Genomic DNA, 23,690 nt, shown 5'->3' with positions numbered 1-23,690 from the left:
TGCCTCGGCCTCATATTATAACCTAAGCTTTCTTAATTAAGACCCAATTAGGTATACATTTGTACAGTTTATGAAAATAATATTTTGAAGATTCAAGATATGATAACATTCTGAATACAAATTGTATCCATGTTTCACGCTGAAACATAGTGAACAATTGAAATTAGTTTATGCATAGGGTTGTTAACGATGTACCTATCAAAGAATAAGAATTCTCGCTTTGTCATTCAGTTTATCCGCGGTTTTGTTCGCACAATGGCCACGCCGCGTGTCCGCCCGCCCTAACTTACCACGCGCGCTCCTTTGTTGCAGTTCTCGGAGCGGTCGCGGGATGGCGCCCGCGGCGACGGAGCCGGTGAGTGCTGCGCTGCGCACGCGCACTAATTATATCCGGCCGCATTGTATTACGCCGAATCGTAGCACGAGCGGCGGCTGCGCTCGCGAGCGCGGCCGTCGCTCAGTGTCGGTCTGTCTGTGCAGAGAGCGGCGGCTCCGAGATGTCGGCCGGCAGCGGCGACCGCCGGCCCTCCACCTGCCGCGTGGAGCTCGGCGCCCTGCTCGCGCCCGAGCCGCGCCCTCTCGACAACAAGGTCAAGGTACGCCGCTCCGCATGGGACCCCATCCTTCCCGTCTCGATTTCCCTATAATTGGCATATTTATATTCTGCCCGACATCCGCTGCGTTGTTTATAGGATACAAATTATGTTAAGCAGATGATTTACGTGGATTTAAAGGTCAACCGTAAATGCAATTTGTGCAAGCTGCGATCGTACTATGAAGATAGTAGTAGCGTCGCGCGTCGCTAATTCATTGTGCGGGCGGTTTGTCAATGAGTGTTTGTGAACATCGACGGGCGAGCGCGTGGGTGGCGAGGCTCGACCCATTTGCATAATGAGTTTCGATACACTCGCCTCGACAGGCGACACCTTCCTCGAGCGCCCGCGGCCTGCGACGTTTCACCCTTAACAACTGACCTATTTTGTTTTTATCGTCGCATCTTATGATAAATGGGTATGATAATGTTTGTCAATCTACAACGTTGTAAAAAAATATTGAGATTTAACGATATATAGGAAAACAATATCGCTATTAGGGTTGCAATGAATAGTAAAATGATCGATCTATCATGTTTTGGAAAATCTTGCTTGATATTTTACTATCTATGAAGAGAATTTTTTTCATTATACTTTCCATTCGTATAATTCCACGTTCTCTCGTATGACTTTGGTTTTCACTACATTGCATGAAGCTGGAATGCGTCTATTTTTGTAATATAAATAATGAAAAATAACTAACTACACGCCAGTTCATTACCGCCAAGTGTTTATCAAATCTATCAATATCTTATAAATAGACATACTGCCCCATTAAAGCTTAATGTCTACTATGAATCTAGCGTCTCAATTGAGCCGTGCATAGTTTCGGTCAGTAAAGATGATGCAGGCATTATCTATAGATCGACTCCCGATATATTTTGATCGATCGTCAAGCAAATGTTTGTTTTGCTCCGATAAGGTTTATTATTGTTTGACTCATTTTCATTCAACTACACGCAGAGTAAGAAATACGTCTATTCTTTTAATGTTTGCTATTATGTCGACAGCGTCATAGCATACATGGCATGACAGAGGAGGAAAATGTGGTGCGGCCGCATCAGGAAATGGCAGTGCTGTCCCTCGAGGAGAAGAAGTATCTCCTGGGCGTCGAGCGAGGGGACGTGGCGGGGACGCGGCGCGTGCTGCAGCGAGCGCGGGACACGGGCCACATCAACGTGGACTGTGTCGACCCGCTCGGCCGCAGCGCGCTGCTCATGGCCATCGACAACGAGAACCTGGAGATGGTGGAGCTGCTGCTCGAGTTCGGCGTAGAAACGAGGGACGCGCTACTCCACGCCATTTCAGAAGAGTTTGTGGAAGCCGTGGAAGCGCTCTTGGATCACGAAGAACGGACGCGGAAAGAGGGAGAACCACACGTTAGTAGTTTTACATTTTTTACAAAAATTTAGTAAAATAATTTAGTAAAACAATTCCCTAATGTTAAAATGTTGTATCGTTGTGTATATAACATTATATAAATAGTTTATACCGATTATATAGAACCGATTTGCCCAGGTAATAATAATTATATTATATTATTAATACTATACTACTTACAGAGTACTAAACTTTAATTTCAAATAATAATATCAAACGCATAATATGTAAAAAATCGTTCTCAAGCTATTTATCGTAAAAGTTTTCTAGTTTGTCATACAATTTGCACTTGAGAGGTTTTTAAAATTAATGAGCTAAACTTTATAAAACCATTGAAATGCAAATTAATTCTTTCTTCAAAGTTATCTAGACTAGTTGTTTCTCTAATATAATAAATATCTTATTTTACTAATATATTAAAAATGTGAAAGTTGTGAGGGTGGATGTATATGTTAATATAGGTATATTTGTTTTTTCCTTTTTTACGGTAAAACTACTGAAAGCATTTAAATAATACTTAAATAAGCTATAGAAATACTTGCATTTGCGGGTTCGTCCATGTCCAGCTAGCAAAATATAATATTACATGTAATGAGGATTATTTTATAAAGTTGGGCGGGAGGACAAGCAACAAAATATGTCGTACATAATTTACGTCTTTACAGAGTTGGGAGGCGCTTCCCCCGGAGACGGCGACATTCACTTCAGACATAACGCCCTTGATCCTGGCAGCACACCGCGACAGCTACGAGATCATCAAGCTGCTGCTGGACCGCGGCGCCGGCCTGCCCGTGCCGCACGACGTGCGCTGCGGCTGCGACGAGTGCGTGCGCTCGCGCCGCGAGGACTCCTTGCGCCACTCGCGATCTAGGATCAACGCGTACAGAGCTTTAGCATCCCCCTCCCTAATCGCTCTATCTTCTAAAGACCCGATACTATCAGCGTTCGAACTATCGTGGGAATTACGAAGATTATCTGCATTAGAGCATGAATTCAAAACGGAGTACCAAGAGCTACGCGTGCAGTGCCAGGAGTTCGCCACGGCGCTGCTGGACCACACGCGCACGTCCAACGAGCTGCAAGTGCTGCTCAACCACGAGAAGGGATCGCCGCAAGCGCCGCTCATAGAGCCCGGCGCGCCAGAGAGGATGCGACTGTCGCGGCTCAAGCTGGCTATCAAACTCAGACAGAAAAAAGTATGTTTTATACCTTGTAAGTTGTACAAGTTACTCTTATGTTATACCACGCTCTTTGTTATACCAATTTTCAATTTTACCAACTAATATTACTTATTAGGTAAAGGTATGTTAATTAGGATTGACTAGAAATGCTTTAATAACTAGGTACCTCTACAAACAGAAATACTACGAAATCAAGCATTTCACAGATCAAAAAATAAATAAAGTTTTCATTTTTTTAACGCAATTTCGATCATCCTTTAAACATAAAAATTATTTCACCTACGATACACATAAAATGCGTAAAGGTAAAACGTTTACAAATCTCTATGGTATTATTTTTTATGTAATTTATGAAATAGTTAACACTTGAAATAACCTTGTCCTTCCAGTTCGTAGCGCACCCGAACGTGCAGCAATTGCTAGCGTCGATCTGGTACGAGAGCGTGCCCGGGTTCCGGCGCAAGAACATGCTGCTGCAGGCCGCGGAGATGGTCCGCATCGGCGCCATGTTCCCGCTCTACTCGCTCGCCTACATCGCCGCACCGCACTCCGCAGCGGGACGCATGCTGAGGAAGCCCTTCATCAAGTTCCTGTGCCACTCCGCCAGCTACTTCATGTTTTTATGTGAGTCATTATTATAAAACAAATAATAAAGAAGTTTAATAGCAACTTCAAATGTTTAATTCACGACATTCCACTGTCTTCTGAACTAGAAACCTGTATCGCAGAAAAAAGTGCCGTCCCTTGAAAAGTTCGTTGTAATCAGTCATATCAATAACTAAGTTTAATGTTTACTAAAAACAATGAAGTGTTCTGTAAAACCTTAAAATGCAAAATTAATTATCTCTTATTTGTCTCAATATTTTGTTTGTTCAATAAAATCACTTATCGTCCATCAGTTCTGCTCATCCTGGCGTCCCAACGGATCGAGACAGCAGCTGGGGGCATTTTCTGGGGCAGCACACACGACGCGCTGGTTTCCCGCCGCGGCTCTCCACCCACACTGATCGAGTGGCTCATTCTTTCATGGGTTAGCGGTAGGTATTATGACTATTGAGTATGGAGCTATATTATATTGGCTATATTGAAGATATATCTAATCAGTAATCAAACGCCAAAACTTACTTCGTTTAGCAATAATTTATTACTATATTTTTCTCATAATTATAATTCAATTGCAGGTCTAATCTGGAGCGAAGTAAAGCAGCTGTGGGACATGGGCCTGCAGGAGTATGTACACGACATGTGGAACGTCATAGATTTCGTCACCAATTCGCTCTATGTCGCCACTGTCGCGCTACGTATCGTCTCGCACTTCCAGGTAATTCTGAAATTCTACTTCGTTTCATCGTTACATATTATGATAAGAAATAAAGATATCCACCTTATTATTTACTTCTACTTCAGCAACGTTATGAACACAAAATCACTTTACAATAGTTTAACACATTACATTATTTTGCCAATAACGGTTTATTATCTTACATAAACATTATACAAACACATTTTAAAAATGTATGCAATTTTCCTGTCACTATTCAATGCATTCTACAGGTACGGAGAGAAATGGCGATGGGTCTCCAGTGGAACCAGCCCCGCGAAAAGTGGGACGCGTGGGACCCGATGCTACTGTCGGAAGGGCTGTTCTCCGCCGCCAACATCTTCAGCAGCCTTAAGCTCGTGTACATCTTCAGCGTCAACCCGCACCTCGGGCCGCTGCAGGTGTCCCTGAGCCGCATGGTGCTCGACATATTGAAGTTTTTCGTCCTGGATATTCTTGTTATATTCGCATTCTCTTGTGGTGAGTGTCACATAAAATCAAAGTGTCAATAAATCTTGTTCAAAATTCGTTAAAAGACTTTTAATCTTTTAATACTCGCGTAAAATCAAATAAACTGAATATAGTTAAAAAAAACTTCTATAATATTGCATTGTCACCTAATCTTGATAAGAAATTCATTCTCCTACAAACCCAGAAATTTCGCTGTAAAATGATAATTAATCTGATTTTGTGACTTAGGTCTGAACCAGCTGCTATGGTACTACGCGGACATGGAGAAGAAGCGCTGCACGACGCTGTCGGGCACCAACAGCACCGTGCATGACCCGGACGCTTGCATCGTCTGGAGGCGATTTGCTAAGTACGTGTTTTATAAATAAAAAATAATTATTAATTCTCCGCTAATTATAGAAAACAGATTATAATGACCACAATAATGACCATTGAAATGAAAATTTATAAACATGCTCAATATTATACTTCATATTTTAATTGCTTAAAGTAAATGATCCGTCACCTGAGTATACCTAGTCGTTACGCATCCTTTTACGCATAATAATATTCTACAAATATGTAGAGTTCTTAAATTGAACAAGAGTAGAGTACCTAAGTGACAAAATTATTATATTTTGAGTTTGGCCACCTTTTTTTCTATAGATTACGAGGTTTATGTTTTTGTCATTGCTATTGTTTGTTTCACTCACTTAGCCCCTATGTTCCAGTTTATTCGAGACAATGCAGACGCTATTTTGGGCGGCGTTCGGTCTGGTGGACCTGGAGTCCTTCGAGCTGGACGGCATCAAGATCTTCACGCGCTTCTGGGGCATGCTCATGTTCGGCACCTACGCCGTCATCAACGTCATCGTGCTGCTCAACCTGCTCATCGCCATGATGAACCATTCCTATCAACTTATATCTGTACGTATACAGCTAAGAATATGACAGGCTTGTGAAAAGTTTAAAACTTCATTACCGCAGAAATTAATTTATTATCTATACAAACAGTTCTATAATTAACACATAACAACAATGAAATGACTCATGGGTTGTAAAAATTTATACTGCTGTAATGTGTAAGCGAACTGTACGTTAGCGCTAAACAGTTCGTAATATTGTGTCAAAATAATGTAAACTACAGACATTATGTGGTCAATAAACCGCCTTCGCAAATGTTACATTTGCGAAATATATACTCGAGTAGGTGTAATTTGTTGCAAATAAATATGAGATGAAGTGTTTTGTTTGTTTGCCAAAATATCCGGGAACTACAATATCAGCTATTCACATTTGAAAATAATGTAACAATATCTTATGAATACTCGTTACAATAGTTATAACAGTTGCTACTGATAAGCATTTAACTAAGTACTGAGCTCTTGCTATCCTCGATCCCACTGAACACGGATTTTGCCAACCTTATGACTAAACTCTATTTAATTCTATTCTATGTTCCTATTAAAGTTAAATAAAAATCATAAACTAAAAAATACACATAATAATTGCAGGAGCGCGCGGACGTGGAGTGGAAGTTCGCGCGCAGCAAGCTGTGGATCAGCTACTTCGAGGAGGGCGGCACGGCGCCGCCGCCCTTCAACGTGGTGCCGTCGCCCAAGTCCGCGATATACGCCTGGCGCTGGCTGCAGCGCCGCCTGTGCGGACACACGCGCGCCAAGCGGGAACACATGCGCACTATACGGGTACGGCTATGCATACTGCATTGCGATTTTGAATATCGTTTTATTATTATTAATATGTTATCTGGAGCTTATGTGCCACTTTTAATCAGATTTACGCATTTTTAAGCATAAGTATAATATTTTGTAAATACATAGTTATTATTATGTCTGTGTGTTAATACGATTGCAGTGCTTTGTAATTATCACGCTATTGTGGATAATAATCACCTATTACCAGATAATTCAGTTTATATAAATAGCAAAAAAAATATTGAAGAAAGGGGAAATAATAATAAATACTAATAATTATTAATGTCTGTACTGTAGACAATACAAATCTTAAAGCATTAAAGAACATTGCTAATTATTTTCAGAGAAAGGCTAAACAGGCTACAGAAAGAGACTTCAGATATCAGGTGAGTGCCATTTATCAAGTTTTTAAACTTTAATTAATTTAAGTTTAATTTATGATAGATCTTATCTACGGTCTAACAAACATTTATTTTTAATAACGATTGTTTACAATGTGCTTAACACATTAAATAGTTTTGAAGTATGTTGATGAAAACAGATTTCTATTGACACAAATATCATAGAATTATCTGGTAAAAAACATATTCTTATCGCAGGCAATAATGCGCAACCTGGTGCGGCGCTACGTGACGGTGCAGCAGCGGCGCGCGGAGTGCGGCGGCGTGACGGAGGACGACGTGAACGAGATCAAGCAGGACGTGAGCGCGTTCCGCTGCGAGCTGGTGGAGATCCTGCGCAACTCCGGCATGAACACCTCCACCGCCAACGCGGGTGCGCCAGGTGCTTCATCTGTCCCTCCACTTAACTTTCCGCTAGCGCAGTAACTCCCTAATCTAGTGGTTTGGTTTTTAGCTCGAGTAACTGGTTTTCTTCAGCTTCATAATATCGTAGTTTTAATTAATATGTGTGTTGTTTGTGTAGTAGATACAAAATAATATAGAAGTAGTTTAATTTCATTTTTGTTCTGGACCTCGGTCAGGAAGGAAGCGCTATAGATTATTCAGATTAATTATTTAGTTTAGTTTTGTTCCTTTTGCATCAGTTTCCTTAGTCATTAGATTTTATGGTTTGGGTAGTATGTTGTTTGGATTTGTTACAAAACTTTGCGCATTTTCACATATTATTTCTCTATATCAGCACCATTTTACACTACAGTAACACAATTTGCAAGTTATCTCATCTTCCAGGTGGAGGAGGCGGTAAGAAGAACCGTCAGAAGGAGCGGCGACTCATGAAAGGGTTCAACATAGCGCCCGGCGCGGCGCTGGCGCCCGTGGACGAGTTCCTGGCGTCGCTGCACCACGAGCACGGCGGCTCGCACGGCGCGCACCACGCCTCGCTGTCCGCGCTGCTCGGCGGCCGCCTGCGCACCAGCCAGTCCAGCCTCTCCGATGGAGCAGGTGAGATAAACTTTCTCTAGGTACTTTGAATGTAATAGATTGTAGAGCCTTCTGTTTTATACGCAAATGTACCAAAACGCATTTATTTAGGTAGTTAGGTATTATATAAAGGACATTGTTAAAACGCAATCAACTGTACTTTTACGATAAAGAAATTGCTTAGTGTTTCATTAATTGCTATTGTGTATTGGTAGGCGGAGGAGCTGGTGTGTTGGCCGCGCGCCGCAAGCCGGTGGGGCACAAACGGCGCTGGGGCACCATCATCGAGGCAGCACGCGCGGCGCGGGTGTCGCGACTCATCGGTCGTTCGCGCTCCGAGGATTCCGTGTGTGATCACGCACGTCCATCGCCGAGGTAAAAACATATTGTAATAGATTACTTGTCGAATTCAAATATCTGGTAAAATAATTTAATTGCCTAATTCGCAAACTATGACATGCAAAAGCATAATCAGATACCTACATAAGCATTGGTATGTAGGTATGTAGGACATATTATCTATGTCCTACATGATGATGTATATCTATACATAAATGTCAGCATTTGAATTTTACAATTGCAGTGGAAGCGAGCGATCAGATTCTGGAAGCGATTCTCAGCGCAGTCCAGAACGCGTGTCCCGCAGCGGGCCGCTACACCCGCTGACAGCGCTCGCGGCCCTGAAGCGGAAGCGCAAGAAGTTCTCGGACTCGCGGCGGCAGGCGGAGGCGGCGCGCGGCACGAGCGGCGCGGAGGCGCTGCAGCGCGCCAGCTCGGTGCCCGCGCGCGCGCCCCCGCCGCCCGCGCCCCGCGCGCCCCGCGCGCCCGCCGTGTCGCCCTCCACCACCGCCGAGAGCGTGGCGGCGCGCGGCGGCAGCCGGGAGCCGCTGCTCGCCAGCCTCGAGGACGACGCGCTCAAGGTGACGCGCCCGCACTCACAGTCCCTCGTACGTGCCGACACATATTTATTTGTTTTTCATTACGTTTTTGTTCTAAATCACTATCGCTTCGCCTTGGCGGCCAGCAGATGTAAATACACTTAAGATTTACGAAAGTCAAGCATATGAATAAATGCTGATAAAAAGTCGTCTGAAAAATATGTTTGCATCTTTCCAGGACACGTGCGGGCAGTGCGGCTACGAGACGAGCACGGAGTCGCACGCGGCGCTGAACGGGGACGGCGACGTCGAGGACAAGAGCACGCCGTCGCCGAGCGGCGAGGCGGAGGGCGCGGCGTGCGGGCGCTGCGCGGCGCTGGCGCGGCTCGCCGGCGTCACCCCGCTGCACGGCCACGCGCCGCACCACTCCGCTGGCTGGCTGTAGCTGCCCCCCGCCCCCCGCCCGCCGCCCGCCGCTCGCAACCGGGTTGCCATTTTTATCAACTATGATGTACGCGATATTTCTAACGTCGCTTTTGATACTTACCATAAATTTATTACGTTACTTATATTATGTTTTGTATTTTATAATTAGTTCATATACCAAGAAATAAAACCTTATGAAATATATTTTTGTTAACTATAAATTATAATACTTATTAGTTATTACAAAAAATGGCAACCCTTATGAGTTGTAGAATAAAAGGCACAAGAAATTTATTAATTATATCTAATTGAGAATAAAATATTTTGTCGCCTATAGAGATTTGTAGTTTTACACCTATAATGATTTTCCTTTTGCTTTTGTATACATATTATATATTATAAGTATAACATATTATTATAAAACATTTGGTCAAAAATATCTACTTAATATACATTTATACATATTATATCGAACATAATTTATCAAACCGTCATATTATTAAACTCTATACTCTAACAACGACAAATTGGCACAAATACTTACAGATTAATATTTTATGGGAGCGAACAGTTCGTAGCTAGAAACTATGCAATATTTACACTGGTCAACAATGATTTTGTTGCCCCGGATATGAAAGTGGTTTCGAATAATTTAATGCATATTATATATAAAACTTTTAATGGTTTTGGTAGATTGGCTCTAGTTTTTTTTTATCTTAATTTTCTTATTAGACTCTAAAACGCAGCACGAAATAGAAGGTATATTTGTTTTACATCATTTATTTATTACAAAGTTTTACCTATTGTCTTGTTTTAGTAACTTATTAATTCAAATGGATATAAAAATAGAGAAAAATCATTAAAACTTATGAAATAGTACAAGGAAATACTTAGATTTTATAAGCTTCTCTTCTTAGTTAATTTTGGGACAATAGTTTTGTTATGGACCATCAGTAATCTGTCATCATGTGACGATCCCATATACCCTGATAACTTTATTCCATAATTTTTACTTCTTTTTCGATGCGTCCTTCCTGTTCCTCACAGAAATTTCGCAGATTTACTGGGCATCTATCCAGGAGACTGTGGGCAAAGTGTAGCTTTGTGCTCGTATTTGCTCATAAAAAATGAAGTTTTTTAACAACTGTTGTGCAATTTCTTTATAATTTCAAATTTGGTGTTTTAAATTTACCTTAAATTAACCAATACTATATCTCTCCATAATTTACATTCAGCATCAGTTATAAAATTTTGTTAAATTTTCATCTTTTATCAATTTTCAACACGCCCGTCCTGTAGGGCCGTCGGGTATTCATCTTATACTTCTAGATTCCCTCAAAGGTCTAAATTCTCATATTAATTAATAATTCCTAATTAATTCCCTTTACCTATCTAATTCTATTAATAAAAACATCAAGGGAATTTCGTATACCTATCCACTTTGCTGACCAAGTGCTACTGGATTTCTTCAACTCAATACAAACCGAAAATTGTTGTTTATAAAAATGATTTTTTTACAGAAACCATTTATTATTCTGATATTCTACAGTCAGATTTATAGAATAGGGCAAATAAATGTGCAGAAAACGTAATTCATCAAAAAAATAAACACTTGTTAGTAACCCATAATCGGCCGTAAGAAAATTTAATATATGAAAATCCATATTTAAAAAAAAAAACTAGAGCCAATTAAATAATTTTAATGATTACATTCGCAAACTGGGTACTTGAAATATATAAATCTGTAGAAATATCCAGGGCAACAAAAAAAAATGTTTTTTTGTTGAGCTGTGTTATATTTCTTGGTTATGTAGATGTAGTTACAAGTTAAATTAATATTAAATTTATTAAATATTTATGTTCTATCGACATAAAATAGTTGTAACGTAAGCAACAAGGGCATATATTATCAAACACCAATTAGATAAGTAGATGCAATCTAAAAAAAATAAATAAAAATAAGTTTAAATATTTTATATACAACGTATAATAAGTAATTAATGTATACTAAAAATGTATTTAAATAAAAATTAAATTTTACCAAATGAATAATGTGTTCCAAAAGTTTTCCAATACTAATTTATCGAAGCGCAACGGCAATAGAAGTATTTAGCGGATTAAGATCAAACATGTGAAACAGGGATTTTGTGTAACGTATTGTCCTATTCGTAACAGTTGCAGAGTATCGACCGATTTATACCAATTATACCATTACATACACATTAGTCTCACTCAACGGCACTAAACGCTCTCGCTGCGGGAACTTCCTACAGTCGATAACCAGCGGGGATCTAAAACAATTCAGCTGATAGTAATGACGAAACTAATCTTTGTCATGAACTTCATTTATTCACTTTGCCTCGTGCTTTTGTATGCATTTCACTGCATTTCATATCACCAATTTGAGCAATATCAGCATTATAAATAGGTAGTCTGAATAGATGATTATTAGATGATAGATGGTAAGATCCCGTGCGGTTATTGACTTAACATAAGTTCCACGAATTTTATAGCTGTTAGTAAAACGAGAGCTACATCCATTCATACAAGTAGGTATAAATTAGCAATAGGTGCTTAACATAAAACAACACTCGCATTTAGTTTAAATTTTATAATCTGTTATTGATTGTGTGGTAAATGGAAGCAATGTAATAGATAGATCACAAAGGTGTATCATAGTTACAGAGGTCTTTTACTGCAACATAAGGACGCTGCGGGACCCAATAGTTTCCTTCACAAAGTGACATAAACATGCTTATTATGGATATCGTCTCACATTATGAAGTAAAAATGCTGATAGCACAAGGAGTGATCTAGTCTAATTTACGTCCTCATGTTGCGTGGGAGCCTTCGTTAAGTTTAAGTGTAGAATGTGAGTGTGATGCGATGAGTCACCAACTCATATCGTCCTTTTTGTGCGTGCTATTATGTGTAGTGCATTCGTCTGCAACCTGTTACAACTGTTAAGCTTACATTGCCCTATGGAAATTTGATAATAGTCTAGTTTTTATCTTTGAATCGAAAATTAATCGGTATAAATAGCATAGATACAAGGTTGTCTATTTTTCGGCTTTGAATTGCATCTGTCTGTAAAGCTAGTTGTCGCTATTGTTTTGAGTGATTGTAACGGTTGCAGGGCGGGTGCACGTGAACTATTATTTACGTAGTTATTATAATTATTGCGTACTGGGTAATGTTACTGTACGGATGTAGTGTCACCGGAGGCCTTCAACGTGTTTAGTTGTCCGTGGCACGGTCGCGGGGCCGCCACGTGACGTCACGTGACACGTCGCCGCGGCGGCTGCGCGACCGACGCACGTTACTTAATCGATTTATATTTTGTAAAGAGTTGTTGTTTATTTATACATTATATTTGTATATAACGGTGCGAGTTTAATAAAATTAGCACTTAAAACAGTTTATTTTATTATTGCACCCTTTCCTTTACTATAAGTATTCGAAATATTCAAAACTTGATCTACAAACATACAGAAGAGGACGGCCAGTTTTTATAAATTATGCTATCCGCTTTCCTTCTCTTTAACATGTAAATGATACTTTATCAAATCATTGAACATAACATTAAAATAATTTAGTTTCAAATATTGTATTTCCTCCAATTTAAGTAAACACAGCTGCAGGTATAAAACACAAGATAAATAAAGGAAGAAAATAAAACACGATATTAGAAATTTTACTACATATTTATTTTTAGAATATTTAATCATTATTTGGATCACATTTGGTTTCAATAATTGCCCATGTCTAATATTTACAAACAATTTCAAAGCTTGTTATAACTACTTTTATAAATCTTCTATTATTCTATGAATATAGCGCACAAGCTTGCACGATCGAAGCATTGCTTATAAATTAAAATAATCACAGCTCTGAACACAATTTAGCTATGTATCTAATTTGTACAATGTGCGAATCTCAGGCGGGGATGTGATTTCTATAACGTAGAGCGTACAACAGTTGCTAGAGCACGCATCTTTACAGAGCGCTCCACATTGACTTGAGCGCGCAGCTAGTCCCTACAGAGCGCTCTACAATCTCTAAAGCACTCTATCATCCTTTCAGAACGCACACGAAATGTAGAGCACATTCGCTAGAACGCGTTACTATCCCTACAGAGCGCTCTACATTCTATAGAGCGCGCTACCATCCATATAGAGCACTCTCCATTCCCTAGAGCACGCTACGTAACCCTACAGAGCGCTCTACATACCCTATAGAGCGCTTTCCATTCACTAGAGCAAGCTACCATCCCTACAATCCCTACAGAGCGCTCTACAGGCCCTATAAAGCGCTCTCTCCACTCGCTACGCGCATGCTACAGCGCGCCCAGGTCGAGCGGCGTGTAGTCGCTAGCCTGCGGCGCGCGCACGGCGAGCGTCACCCGACCCGCCGCCTCGTGCAGCAGCACGGAGGCCCCGCGGCCCAGCACGCCGCGCTCGGCCGCCAGCGCGATCAGGTTCACCACGCGCCGCTCCACCTCGTGCTTGATGGAGCGCGCGCCGTAGTGCACGTCGTACCTGCAGATCAATTTATTGTTCATCATCATTGTATTAATAAAAAAAATATTACATTTTGTGTTTTTTTTGGTTGACACACTTATTATAAAAATATATCTAAATAAGAAACCTTTTTTCTAATATTTAAACAAGTTACATCTGACAAAGAAACCCATACGTGACTCTCACACGTGACACTCACACGTGACTAACACGTGACACTCACACGTGACACACACACGTGACAATCACAAGTGACACACGTGAATCTCATACGTGACACTCACACGTAATACACACACTTGACACTCACACGTAACACGTGAATCTCACACGTAACACACGTGACTCTCACACGTGACACTCACACGTGACACACACGTGACAATCACATGTGACACACGTGACTGTCACACGTGACACTCACAAGTAACTCACACACGTGACTCTAACACGTGACACACGTGACTGTCACACGTGACACTCACAAGTAACTCACACACGTGACACACGTGACTCTCATACGAGACTCACACGTGACACACGTGACTCTCACACAAGACACACGTGACTCTCAGACGTGACACACACACGTGACACACGTGAAACTCACACGTGACACTCGTGACACACACGTCACACGTGAATCTCACACGTAACACAAGTGACTCACACGTGACAGTCACACGTGACACATACACGTGACACACACGTGACATTCACACGTGACACTCACACGTGACTCACACGTGACATTCACACGTGACACTCACGTGACTCTCACACGTGACACTCACGTGAATCTTAACACGTGACACTCACGTGACACACGTGACGCTCACACATGACAATCACATGTGACTCACACGAGACACTCACACGTGACTCACACACGAGACACGTGACTCTCATACGTGACACACACACGTGACAATCACCCGTGACACATTCGTGACAATCACACGTGACACACACACGTGACTCACACGTGACTCCCACACGTGACACACGTGACTATAACACGTGACACACGTGACTTTCACACGTTACATACGTGATAAACATACGTGACACACACATCACACTCACACGCGACACGTGAGTCTCACACGTGACACTGACACGTGACTCATGTGACACACACGTCACGTGAGTCTCACACATGACTCACGTGACACACACACATGACACTCACACGTGACTCTCACACGGGACTCACACGTGACATTCACACGTGACACTCAGGACTTTCACACGTGACATTCACACATCACACTCACACGTGACACTCACGTGACTCTCACACGTGACACTCACGTGAATCTTAACACGTGACACTCACGTGACACACGTGACGCTCACACGTGACACTCACACGTGACTCACTCAAGACACGTGACTCTCATACGTGACACACACACTCGTGACACTCACACGTGACTCTTAACACGTGACACACGTGACACTCACACGTGACACACGTGAATCTCACACGTAACACAAGTGACTCTCACACGTGACGGTCACACGTGATACACGTGACACTCACGACTTTCACACGTGACATTCACACATCACACTCACACGCAACACGTGACTCACACGTGACACACGTGACACACGTGACTCACACGACTCTCACACGTGACTCATACGTAACACTACCGTGACTCTCACATGTGACACACGTGACTCTCACACGTGACACACATGACTCTCATACGTGACACACACACGTGATAATCACCTGTGACACATTCGTGACAATCACACGTGACACACACACGTGACTCCCACACGTGACACACGTGACTATAACACGTGACACACGTGACTTTCACACGTTACATACGTGATAAACATACGTGACACACACATCACACTCACACGCGACACGTGAGTCTCACACGTGACACTGACACGTGACTCATGTGACACACACGTCACGTGAGTCTCACACATGACTCACGTGACACACACACATGACACTCACACGTGACTCTCACACGGGACACGTGACACTCACACGCGACACACGTGACACTCGCACGTGACACACGTGACTCCAGAACGTGACACACGTGACTCACACGCGACACACACTTAACACATGTGACACACGTGACGCTCACACGTGACACACGTGACTTTCAAGTGTGTTATATTATGACACTCAATTTAATTGCAACCCTCCAGTTGTTCACGTCCAAAGTTGCAAATGCAGTTTATAATATTCGTAAAAACATGTTTACCGACGTGGCTGAATGTAAGCCACGCCTTTGCCTATAAAATAGTAAAGTATCGACACGACCCATCACTAACACGAACTGTCATAAAAATCAATGTTCGCCGTGCCGACTGTACCAGTGGAAGCGTTAAAATATATAATCCTAATTTCTTTATTTTACATCTCCAATCGTACTATATGTATAACTATGTACAGCGCGGCACTCACCCGTCGGCCAGCGCGCCGAGCACGCCGCCCTCCCAGCGCAGCTCCACGCTGTGCCGCTCGCGCGCCTTGTCGGCCCAGCGCGCCAGCTCGAGCTGCACCAGCGTGAGCAGTTCCTGGCGCGAGAACGGCAGGAAGTACACGATCTCGTTGATGCGCCCGAGGAACTCGTCGCGCCCGAAGTGCCGCTTCAGGATCGGCCGCACCACGCTGTCCTTGAACTGCCGCGACACCTCTAGCGACTGCTCCGGCAGCTCGTCTTCGCGTATTGCTGAACAAATTAAACATTTTTAAACTCGAACAACTTAAATTCGAACTTTATAATACATTCACCTGTTTCAACTTCAATATCGCCTAATTTATTCGAGTTTCTGTGAATGTTGAGTTCATCTTTAATTGTTGTGTATAATAATTTATAAAAAGATGCTTATGTAACAACTGTTGATGACCTTTTTTAATAAATAACTCGGTAAATAACTGGACTTTTTTTTGCAAATCATATGCTAAATCATTATACTGAAAACTAAAAGGGACCTAAAACGGATCCCTGAGGAACACCAATCTTAATCGATGCACCGCGAGATCTCTCAACATTAACAAGAACGATTTGTATCCTATTCTGAAGGTAGGATAAGCAATAAAGTTATGGACAAATCTTTTTGAGTCGTGGTAACGTTGTTTAGTGTTTACTTAAGGAGAAGAATGTTCTACTCAGTCAAATGCTTTGGACAGGTCACAATTGTGTCAATTTTAAATACAATATTAAAAAAACTCAAGTGAACTTATTTATTGAAGCTTGCCAAATTGTTACAACTCATTAAGGATAATAACAATACAACTAAAAATAAATATTTAAAATCTATTATAAAGGCGAAAGTTTGTAAGTATGGATGTATGGATGTATGGATGTATGGATGTTTGTTACTCTTTCACGTAAAAACTACTGAACCGATTACAATGAAATTTAGCACACATATAGAGGGTAATTTGGATTAACACATAGGATAGTTTTTATCCCGGAAATCCCACGGGAACGGGAACTATGCGGGTTTTCCTTTGCAAACGCGGGCGAAGCCGCGGGCGGAAATCTAGTGACAACATAAAGCTGTTAAGATTAAAAAATCGCACTTTTTATATTATCGATAAATCCTAACAGACAAAAAGCAATATCCCAATGACTAAACCTATAAGCAAGTGTATACATACGCGTGGTGGGCTCGCCGGCGGCGGCGCGCGCGCGGGCCCGCTGGCGGTGCAGCGCGTCCTGCTCGCGGCGCAGCTGCAGCCCGTACTGCGCGATCTCGTCCGCCGCCAGGTTCGACGTCATCACGAAGATCGCGTTCTTGCACTCGATCAGCTTGCCCTTGCCGTCCGTTAACCGACCCTGTTCAACGACTGTTACTGTAACTATAGTAGTTACTAATATTCAGAAACTTACTTGGAAAAAAAATGTGAACTTGGCACCCGACTTTTAAAAAGATCGCATATTTTGTGTTAATTTTAAAGATTTCGATAAGTAGTGGTAAGTAAGAAATTGCAAAAATATTTTCTTCCGGTTGTTTCTTATACATAGATTAATGCTTATAGTTGATTATAGTGAATTTTTTTTTTTCGTTTGTAGTTGAGCAGGAAAAACATTAAAAAATAATATTTACACTCTGAGCAATTTTATTTTCTTCAATTTTTTCTGCAATTTTATGAGTTTTAATTGAAAAATATATTTTCAAAAACATTTTTTCTTAATAACTTCCGATGTCAAGATTTTACGATTACTACAAATGTTAAAATGACTGATAAATGGTCTTAGAGGTTTGTAGTGGAAAAATATTCGTTTGTAGTTAGCCAGAAAATGATTGAATGCAGATTCCACCATAGTAATTTTTATAAATTACACTATTGGAATTAAATACTACATAGAATAAGATAGAATATCATTAAAATACTTACTTCATCGAAAAGTTGCAGCAGCACAGTGAGGACATCAGGATGAGCTTTATCCACCTCATCAAATAGAACAACGGCATCAGCTCTTCGCGCCAGGGCCCTTGTCAGCTGGCCGCCCTCCTCGTGCCCCACGTAGCCGGGCGGCGCGCCGATCAGCTTGGCCACCTCGTGCTTCTCCTGGTACTCCGACATGTCCAGCCGGATGAACGCCGCCGGGTCGTCGCGGTGCATGTACCTCGCTAGCTGTTTCGCTAACTCCGTTTTACCTATGCCCGAACTTCCCAGAAACAGAAACACGAGCGGGTGATCCTCGTCCGCCCAACCGTTCTCTTTTCGCCTGACTGCCGCGGCGACCGTTTCGATGGCGGCTTGCTGGCCGACTATGAACTGTTTGAGTCGTTGTTCGAGAGGAAATCTACGGCGTTCTTCTGCAGCGGCGGCGGCTGCGGCCTCCTCCCAGCGCCGAGCATGTTCCACTATGACGTCACGGGTAGGTGACGGATCTCTCGCGTAGTGCAGTGCCCGTCTTCCTGCATGGTCGCGCACCGTAGGGTCGGCGCCCGCTTCGAGTAACGCTTTAGCGGACCCAGTAGAATCAGCCAAAGCGGCGTAATGTAGTGCCGTCCAGCCGAGGAAAGACGCTCGCGCGTTCATGGATCCACAAAATTCATCCTCTCGCTTTTGAAGAATTTCCAATGGATGCAAGCCACTCGCGGCTGCTGCGGCTGAAGCTCCTGCATATTTTTCCCTCAAGTCAGGCCTTGCACCAAGTTGGAGTAGTTCTTTAACTGCCGCTGGATGGTCATTGGCGGCGGCCGCCATTAGCGCCGTCCAGCCCAAGGAGTGCCGGCGGTCTGCCGGCCCTTCTGTACTGTCGCCACCAGAATCCATGCCATTATCTTTTGCAGCTGTTATTTGTCTGTAATTTTTCATAAAAATTTACGTTTGCAGATTCACAAATATGCAGACATTATTGTTCACATTTTTGTATTCATTTGAAAGATTTAGATATGATGTAGTAAGTAGTAAAACTCGTTTTGTTTATATTTATGCCATAAAACTTATAGACTCCAAAAAAGTCCTCCCTCGAAATAGCAAAAAAAATTGTAGTTGTTCTTATAGACAAAACTTTGTAGTTGATTGGAGTGAAATTTTTTTTTCGTTTGTAGTTGAGCAGAAAAAAATATTTTCATTTAAAGCAATTATATTTTCTACGCAAAACTATTTCCGAAGAGAATATGATTACTAAAAACGTTAAAAATGTCTGATAAATTGTCTTAGAGGAAAAAATATTCGTTTGTAGTTATCCAGAAAACGATTGAATGCTTAATAGAAGAAATCGCTTTTCGAGTTTCGAGTTTAAGATTACTACAAACGTTAAAAATGATTTATAAATAGTCCTAGAGGTTTGTAGTGGAAAAGTATTAACGATTTCATTCAATAGAATGATTTGTAAACGCATTATAACGATTAATAAATCGCATCAACCATTTTCTAGCTAACTACAAACGAATATTTTTCCACTACAAACCTCTAGCCTCTAGGACCATTTATCAGTCTTTTCTAACATTTGTAGTCATCATAGTCTCTTCAGAATTAGTTTTGTGTTAGAAAATAAAATTACCAAGTCCGGCCCCATATGGAGTACTGCTCGCACCTCTGGGCCGGAGCACCCCAATACCAACTCCTACCACTAGACCGCGTTCAGCGTCGAGCAATCCGCATCATTGACGACACCGAGATTGCCAAATCGCTTGATCCTTTGTCGCTGCGGAGAGAATTCTCGCCTCTCTGTGTTTTCTATAAAATCTATAATGGGGAATGTTCCGAGGAACTCTTCGACCTGATTCCAGCTGCCGATTTCCACAACCGCACATCCCGTCTCAAACTTAAGTACCATCCTCATCATCTGGATGCATGGCGATCTAGTACAGTGCGATTCACCCGGCATTTTTTGTCAAGAACAACATCGTTGTGGAAAGAACTACCATCTGAGGTGTTTCCAAGCGTCTTCGACAAGGAAATCTTCAAAAAAAGGGCATATAAACATCTTAAAGGCCGGCAACACATTCGCGTTGCCCCTGACAACGCGAATGCTAATGGGCGGCGGGCTTCACTTTCCATCAGGTGACCCGCCTGCTCGCTTGCCCGCTTAAATATTAAAAAAAAAAAAAACTTAAATGATGGTATTTTTAATATTTTTCCTGCTCAACTACAAACGAAAAAAAAATGCACTACAAACGTTTATCTATAAGAAACAACATGAAAAAAAAATTTTTTTTTGCTATTTCGAGGAAGGTGTTTTTTAGTGCGAAAACATAAACAAAATGAGTTCACTACTTACTACTTCATGTCGAAATCTTTCAAATGAACACAAACAATTTTAATATTATTTGAAAAAATAATATTTTTTGTTACGACTTTATATGAGTCGTTCACATAGCCGAAAAGAGTTTAAAAAAAAATAAAAATAATTGAAGAAACAGGTTTTAACTTACTTGTGCAGTTCAGCGACATTTCCAACTTGTGCAGCTTTGAAAAATTTCTTTTCTGAAAATAAAACAACAAATTTTATGAAATCTCATTTTGTTATCACTATAATGATAGAAGGGACATTTTCAGCATTTGCAATTATTGTTTCTACATTATGATTTATTCATATGACTGAAATTTCAAATCTTTTAATATTCATTCTTTGTTTTTGTTCTATGTATAGAAACATTTTTTTCTTTATACTTTATACTTCTTATAAGTATACACCATTGTGAGACTAGGCCTTTTAACACGCTTATAATTCACTCGGATGTTTGATAAACCTGACTGTAACAGTGCATTTACATGAAATGAGCGAAAATTTTGTTGTTCTTAGTGCATTCGAAAATATTCTATGCTATGTTCTTGCTAGCTCATAGAGCTAGAGCAAGAAAAAAAAAACGAACATAGGTTCGTTTCTGTACAAACACAAATGTAAATGCGGTATTTCTTTAGAAATTTGCGGCACGAATTAAGGGGGGGAGGGGTGGGAAAGGGAGGGGGGAGGTAAGGGGAGACCCCCTATAAAGTGGGGGGGTGCGGAAACCACCCCTTCTATTTTTTTCGATATTATATTTATAAATGTAGTTAGAAGTATATCGAAGATTATGGGCATTCTTGACTGCTGCGGCGCTGCAGAACGTGGCGCTTGCCCCCGTGTACCTCGTTGCAGGCAGGAGTCTTCACTCGCCTTCGTAGCTTCGGCTTTTTGGTCGCCTTTGGCGACCAGCCTCAGCCACTCCGGCTCGCTTGACTCTGCCTGCTCCTCAGCACACGCGGGCGCCACGCTCCTCCGCGCCTCCGACTTTTTTAATACTCTCTAGTGTATGACAGACAAGTACCACGTGGATTCGGGGTTGACAGATTCGGTTCCGTTACTAAGAATTTGTGTGCAATATCAAACAATAATTTTTTTTTTAATAATTATTTATTCTAATTATTTGTACATCTAATATGTACATGTTTGATACAATTTACAAGGGTAATGAATGGATCCATTTTATTTTTTTCCACCCAGCGTCTCCACATATTAAATTCTTTTATAATATCATCGAATTTTGGGTGGTTTGAGTTATCTTTTTAAAAAATCTTTTTACAATCAAATCAAATATTTTCCATCAGGGGCAACAAATGGGTTGTCTGGGTCTGAGTGATTAACTTTTTTATGAACATACCAATGTTGCCCCAATCATATACCTAAGTACTACTCGCCAATAATCCTTATGAATTGTTGTCCCTCAGCAACATGCTTTTGAATGAACTATGAAGGAACTATGGTTTTGAATGTACATTTTGACATTTGTTATCTCTTTCAAACACAATATTCTTGAAGTTTTGTCAACGTTTTTCAAACAATTTTGAACATAACCTCAAAGATTAAAATTAAGATTTCTGTGTAATTATACGTTTCCGCACGAAAAGCCGCTAATGTATGTTTCAGGCCATTATTATCGATCGGAAAAAATAAAAATCACGCCGAATTTCGTGCCGCAAATTTCTAAAGCCAACCCGTAAATGCACCATAACAAACTGGAAATTGACTCACTTTAAATGAACAGAAACAATAAAAATTAAATATTGTTTAAAATAATCTTTAGATAAGATTCTATCATAAAAATGTGTATTCTAGTTTTATAAACAACCTACTTACACATTTAAGATTATTATTTTATTAGTCATAGTACTTATATTTCAAAAGAAAATAACTAATGAATAAGAATATATGAAAATAATGAATTACCATTATAGATGTGATTGGCGGCAAGCAATGCTAGACCCAATGATGCAGCACCGAATGCATAGCTCCCTCTCTCCCTTTTATTGGAATTATCCTGTGTTTGTTGGGACGGATTGCTCAGAGCGACAACACGTCGCAGTGGCACTGCGACCAGCCGGGACGTGCCGGGCGCAGCCCGCAGTACTCGTGCTGCTGAAGATCTCACTGATGCCATAACACTGCTCGTATTTATACCAAATCTAATGATCAATGTTCAGTTTTGTCGAACTTAAACGGAACATAATGGCTTTATTATATGGCATTTAGTGTTTCACTTTTTATGGCTTTATTTTTATTGCGACATTTTTATTTAATTAACATCAGTTAATACTGAGTCCTGAAAATTGAAATGTTAGTGGAAGCCACAGTGGAAGCCGGAAAGACTGGAAGGATCAAGAAGTGGAAATTTGATGGAATGGAAAAATTAAAAATACCTCACAGCCCACAGGTGTTTGTCATCTGTCAATTTCAGTTGTCAACAAAGACTAAAATATACCAGTGCAAACTTAGCACCCCATCTATGGAATTTTGGGTCGAAAATGACCTTGATCGTTAGGTCCCCGTTAGGTCCTTTAAGGTCCCACAATTTTTTCGTTAGGTCCCCTTTAGTTTTTTTTTTAATAATTTTTTAAATTTTAGGTATAAAAAAATGCAACTTTAGCACCCCATCCAAAGAATTTTGGGTCAAAAATGACCTTAATCGATAGGTCTCCGTTAGGTCCTATAAGGTCCCACAATTTTTTCGTTAGGTCCCCTTTAGTTTTTTTTTAATAATTTTTTTTTTAATTTTAGGTAAAAAAAAGTTACACTTTAGCACCCCATCCATAGCAAAATTGGCAAATTTTATCAAAATCGTATTCTTTACCGTTAGGTCCGTATACCTGCACATGCGCCTTAGAGCATTAACGCATGCGCACATCATACATAAACAGTAGTCACGTCCGAAAAATGAATATGGCTTTTTATTTCGAAAATTTATTTGGCAACACTTGACAGTTAACTGTCATTAAAACCTGAGTTGTTGATGTGTCAAAGCTTGTCAAAGTGATTTTTTTTTTCTGCGATTTTAGCTTAGGTGCGATCTAGCTTTAGTGATTTCTAAAAAAAAATTAAAAAAAAATATATTTTTGAAAACTGAGTTG

General features: G+C 40.9%; 2 protein-coding genes across 2 annotated transcripts; one reads left to right on the top strand and one right to left on the bottom strand.

The window, feature by feature from the left end:
- The first annotated feature begins 313 nt into the window (after window positions 1-313).
- LOC123691724 (transient receptor potential-gamma protein-like) lies at window positions 314-9,345 on the top strand. The gene is made up of 17 exons (XM_045636259.1): window positions 314-355; window positions 481-596; window positions 1,604-1,972; window positions 2,639-3,169; window positions 3,544-3,778; window positions 4,054-4,191; window positions 4,336-4,475; window positions 4,709-4,955; window positions 5,175-5,295; window positions 5,657-5,852; window positions 6,440-6,631; window positions 6,985-7,026; window positions 7,240-7,423; window positions 7,831-8,043; window positions 8,238-8,397; window positions 8,606-8,969; window positions 9,139-9,345. The coding sequence occupies exons 2-17, from the start codon at window positions 498-500 to the stop codon at window positions 9,343-9,345; spliced, it is 3,438 nt and encodes a 1,145-aa protein (XP_045492215.1). The 5' UTR covers window positions 314-355; window positions 481-497.
- Window positions 9,346-13,011: 3,666 nt separating this feature from the next.
- On the bottom strand, window positions 13,012-22,790 carry LOC123691806 (caseinolytic peptidase B protein homolog). The gene is made up of 6 exons (XM_045636370.1): window positions 22,513-22,790; window positions 20,738-20,789; window positions 18,243-19,158; window positions 17,502-17,679; window positions 16,299-16,566; window positions 13,012-13,864 (listed from the first exon to the last, which is right to left on the bottom strand). The coding sequence occupies exons 1-6, from the start codon at window positions 22,721-22,723 to the stop codon at window positions 13,663-13,665; spliced, it is 1,827 nt and encodes a 608-aa protein (XP_045492326.1). The 5' UTR covers window positions 22,724-22,790; the 3' UTR covers window positions 13,012-13,662.
- Between the last annotated feature and the right edge of the window lie 900 nt (window positions 22,791-23,690).

Source organism: Colias croceus, chromosome 5 (genome assembly GCF_905220415.1).
Source record: "Colias croceus chromosome 5, ilColCroc2.1".
NCBI lineage: Eukaryota > Metazoa > Arthropoda > Insecta > Lepidoptera > Pieridae > Colias > Colias croceus.
Note: the sequence above shows the minus strand (reverse complement) of the source record. Positions and strands in the feature narration are given on the sequence as shown.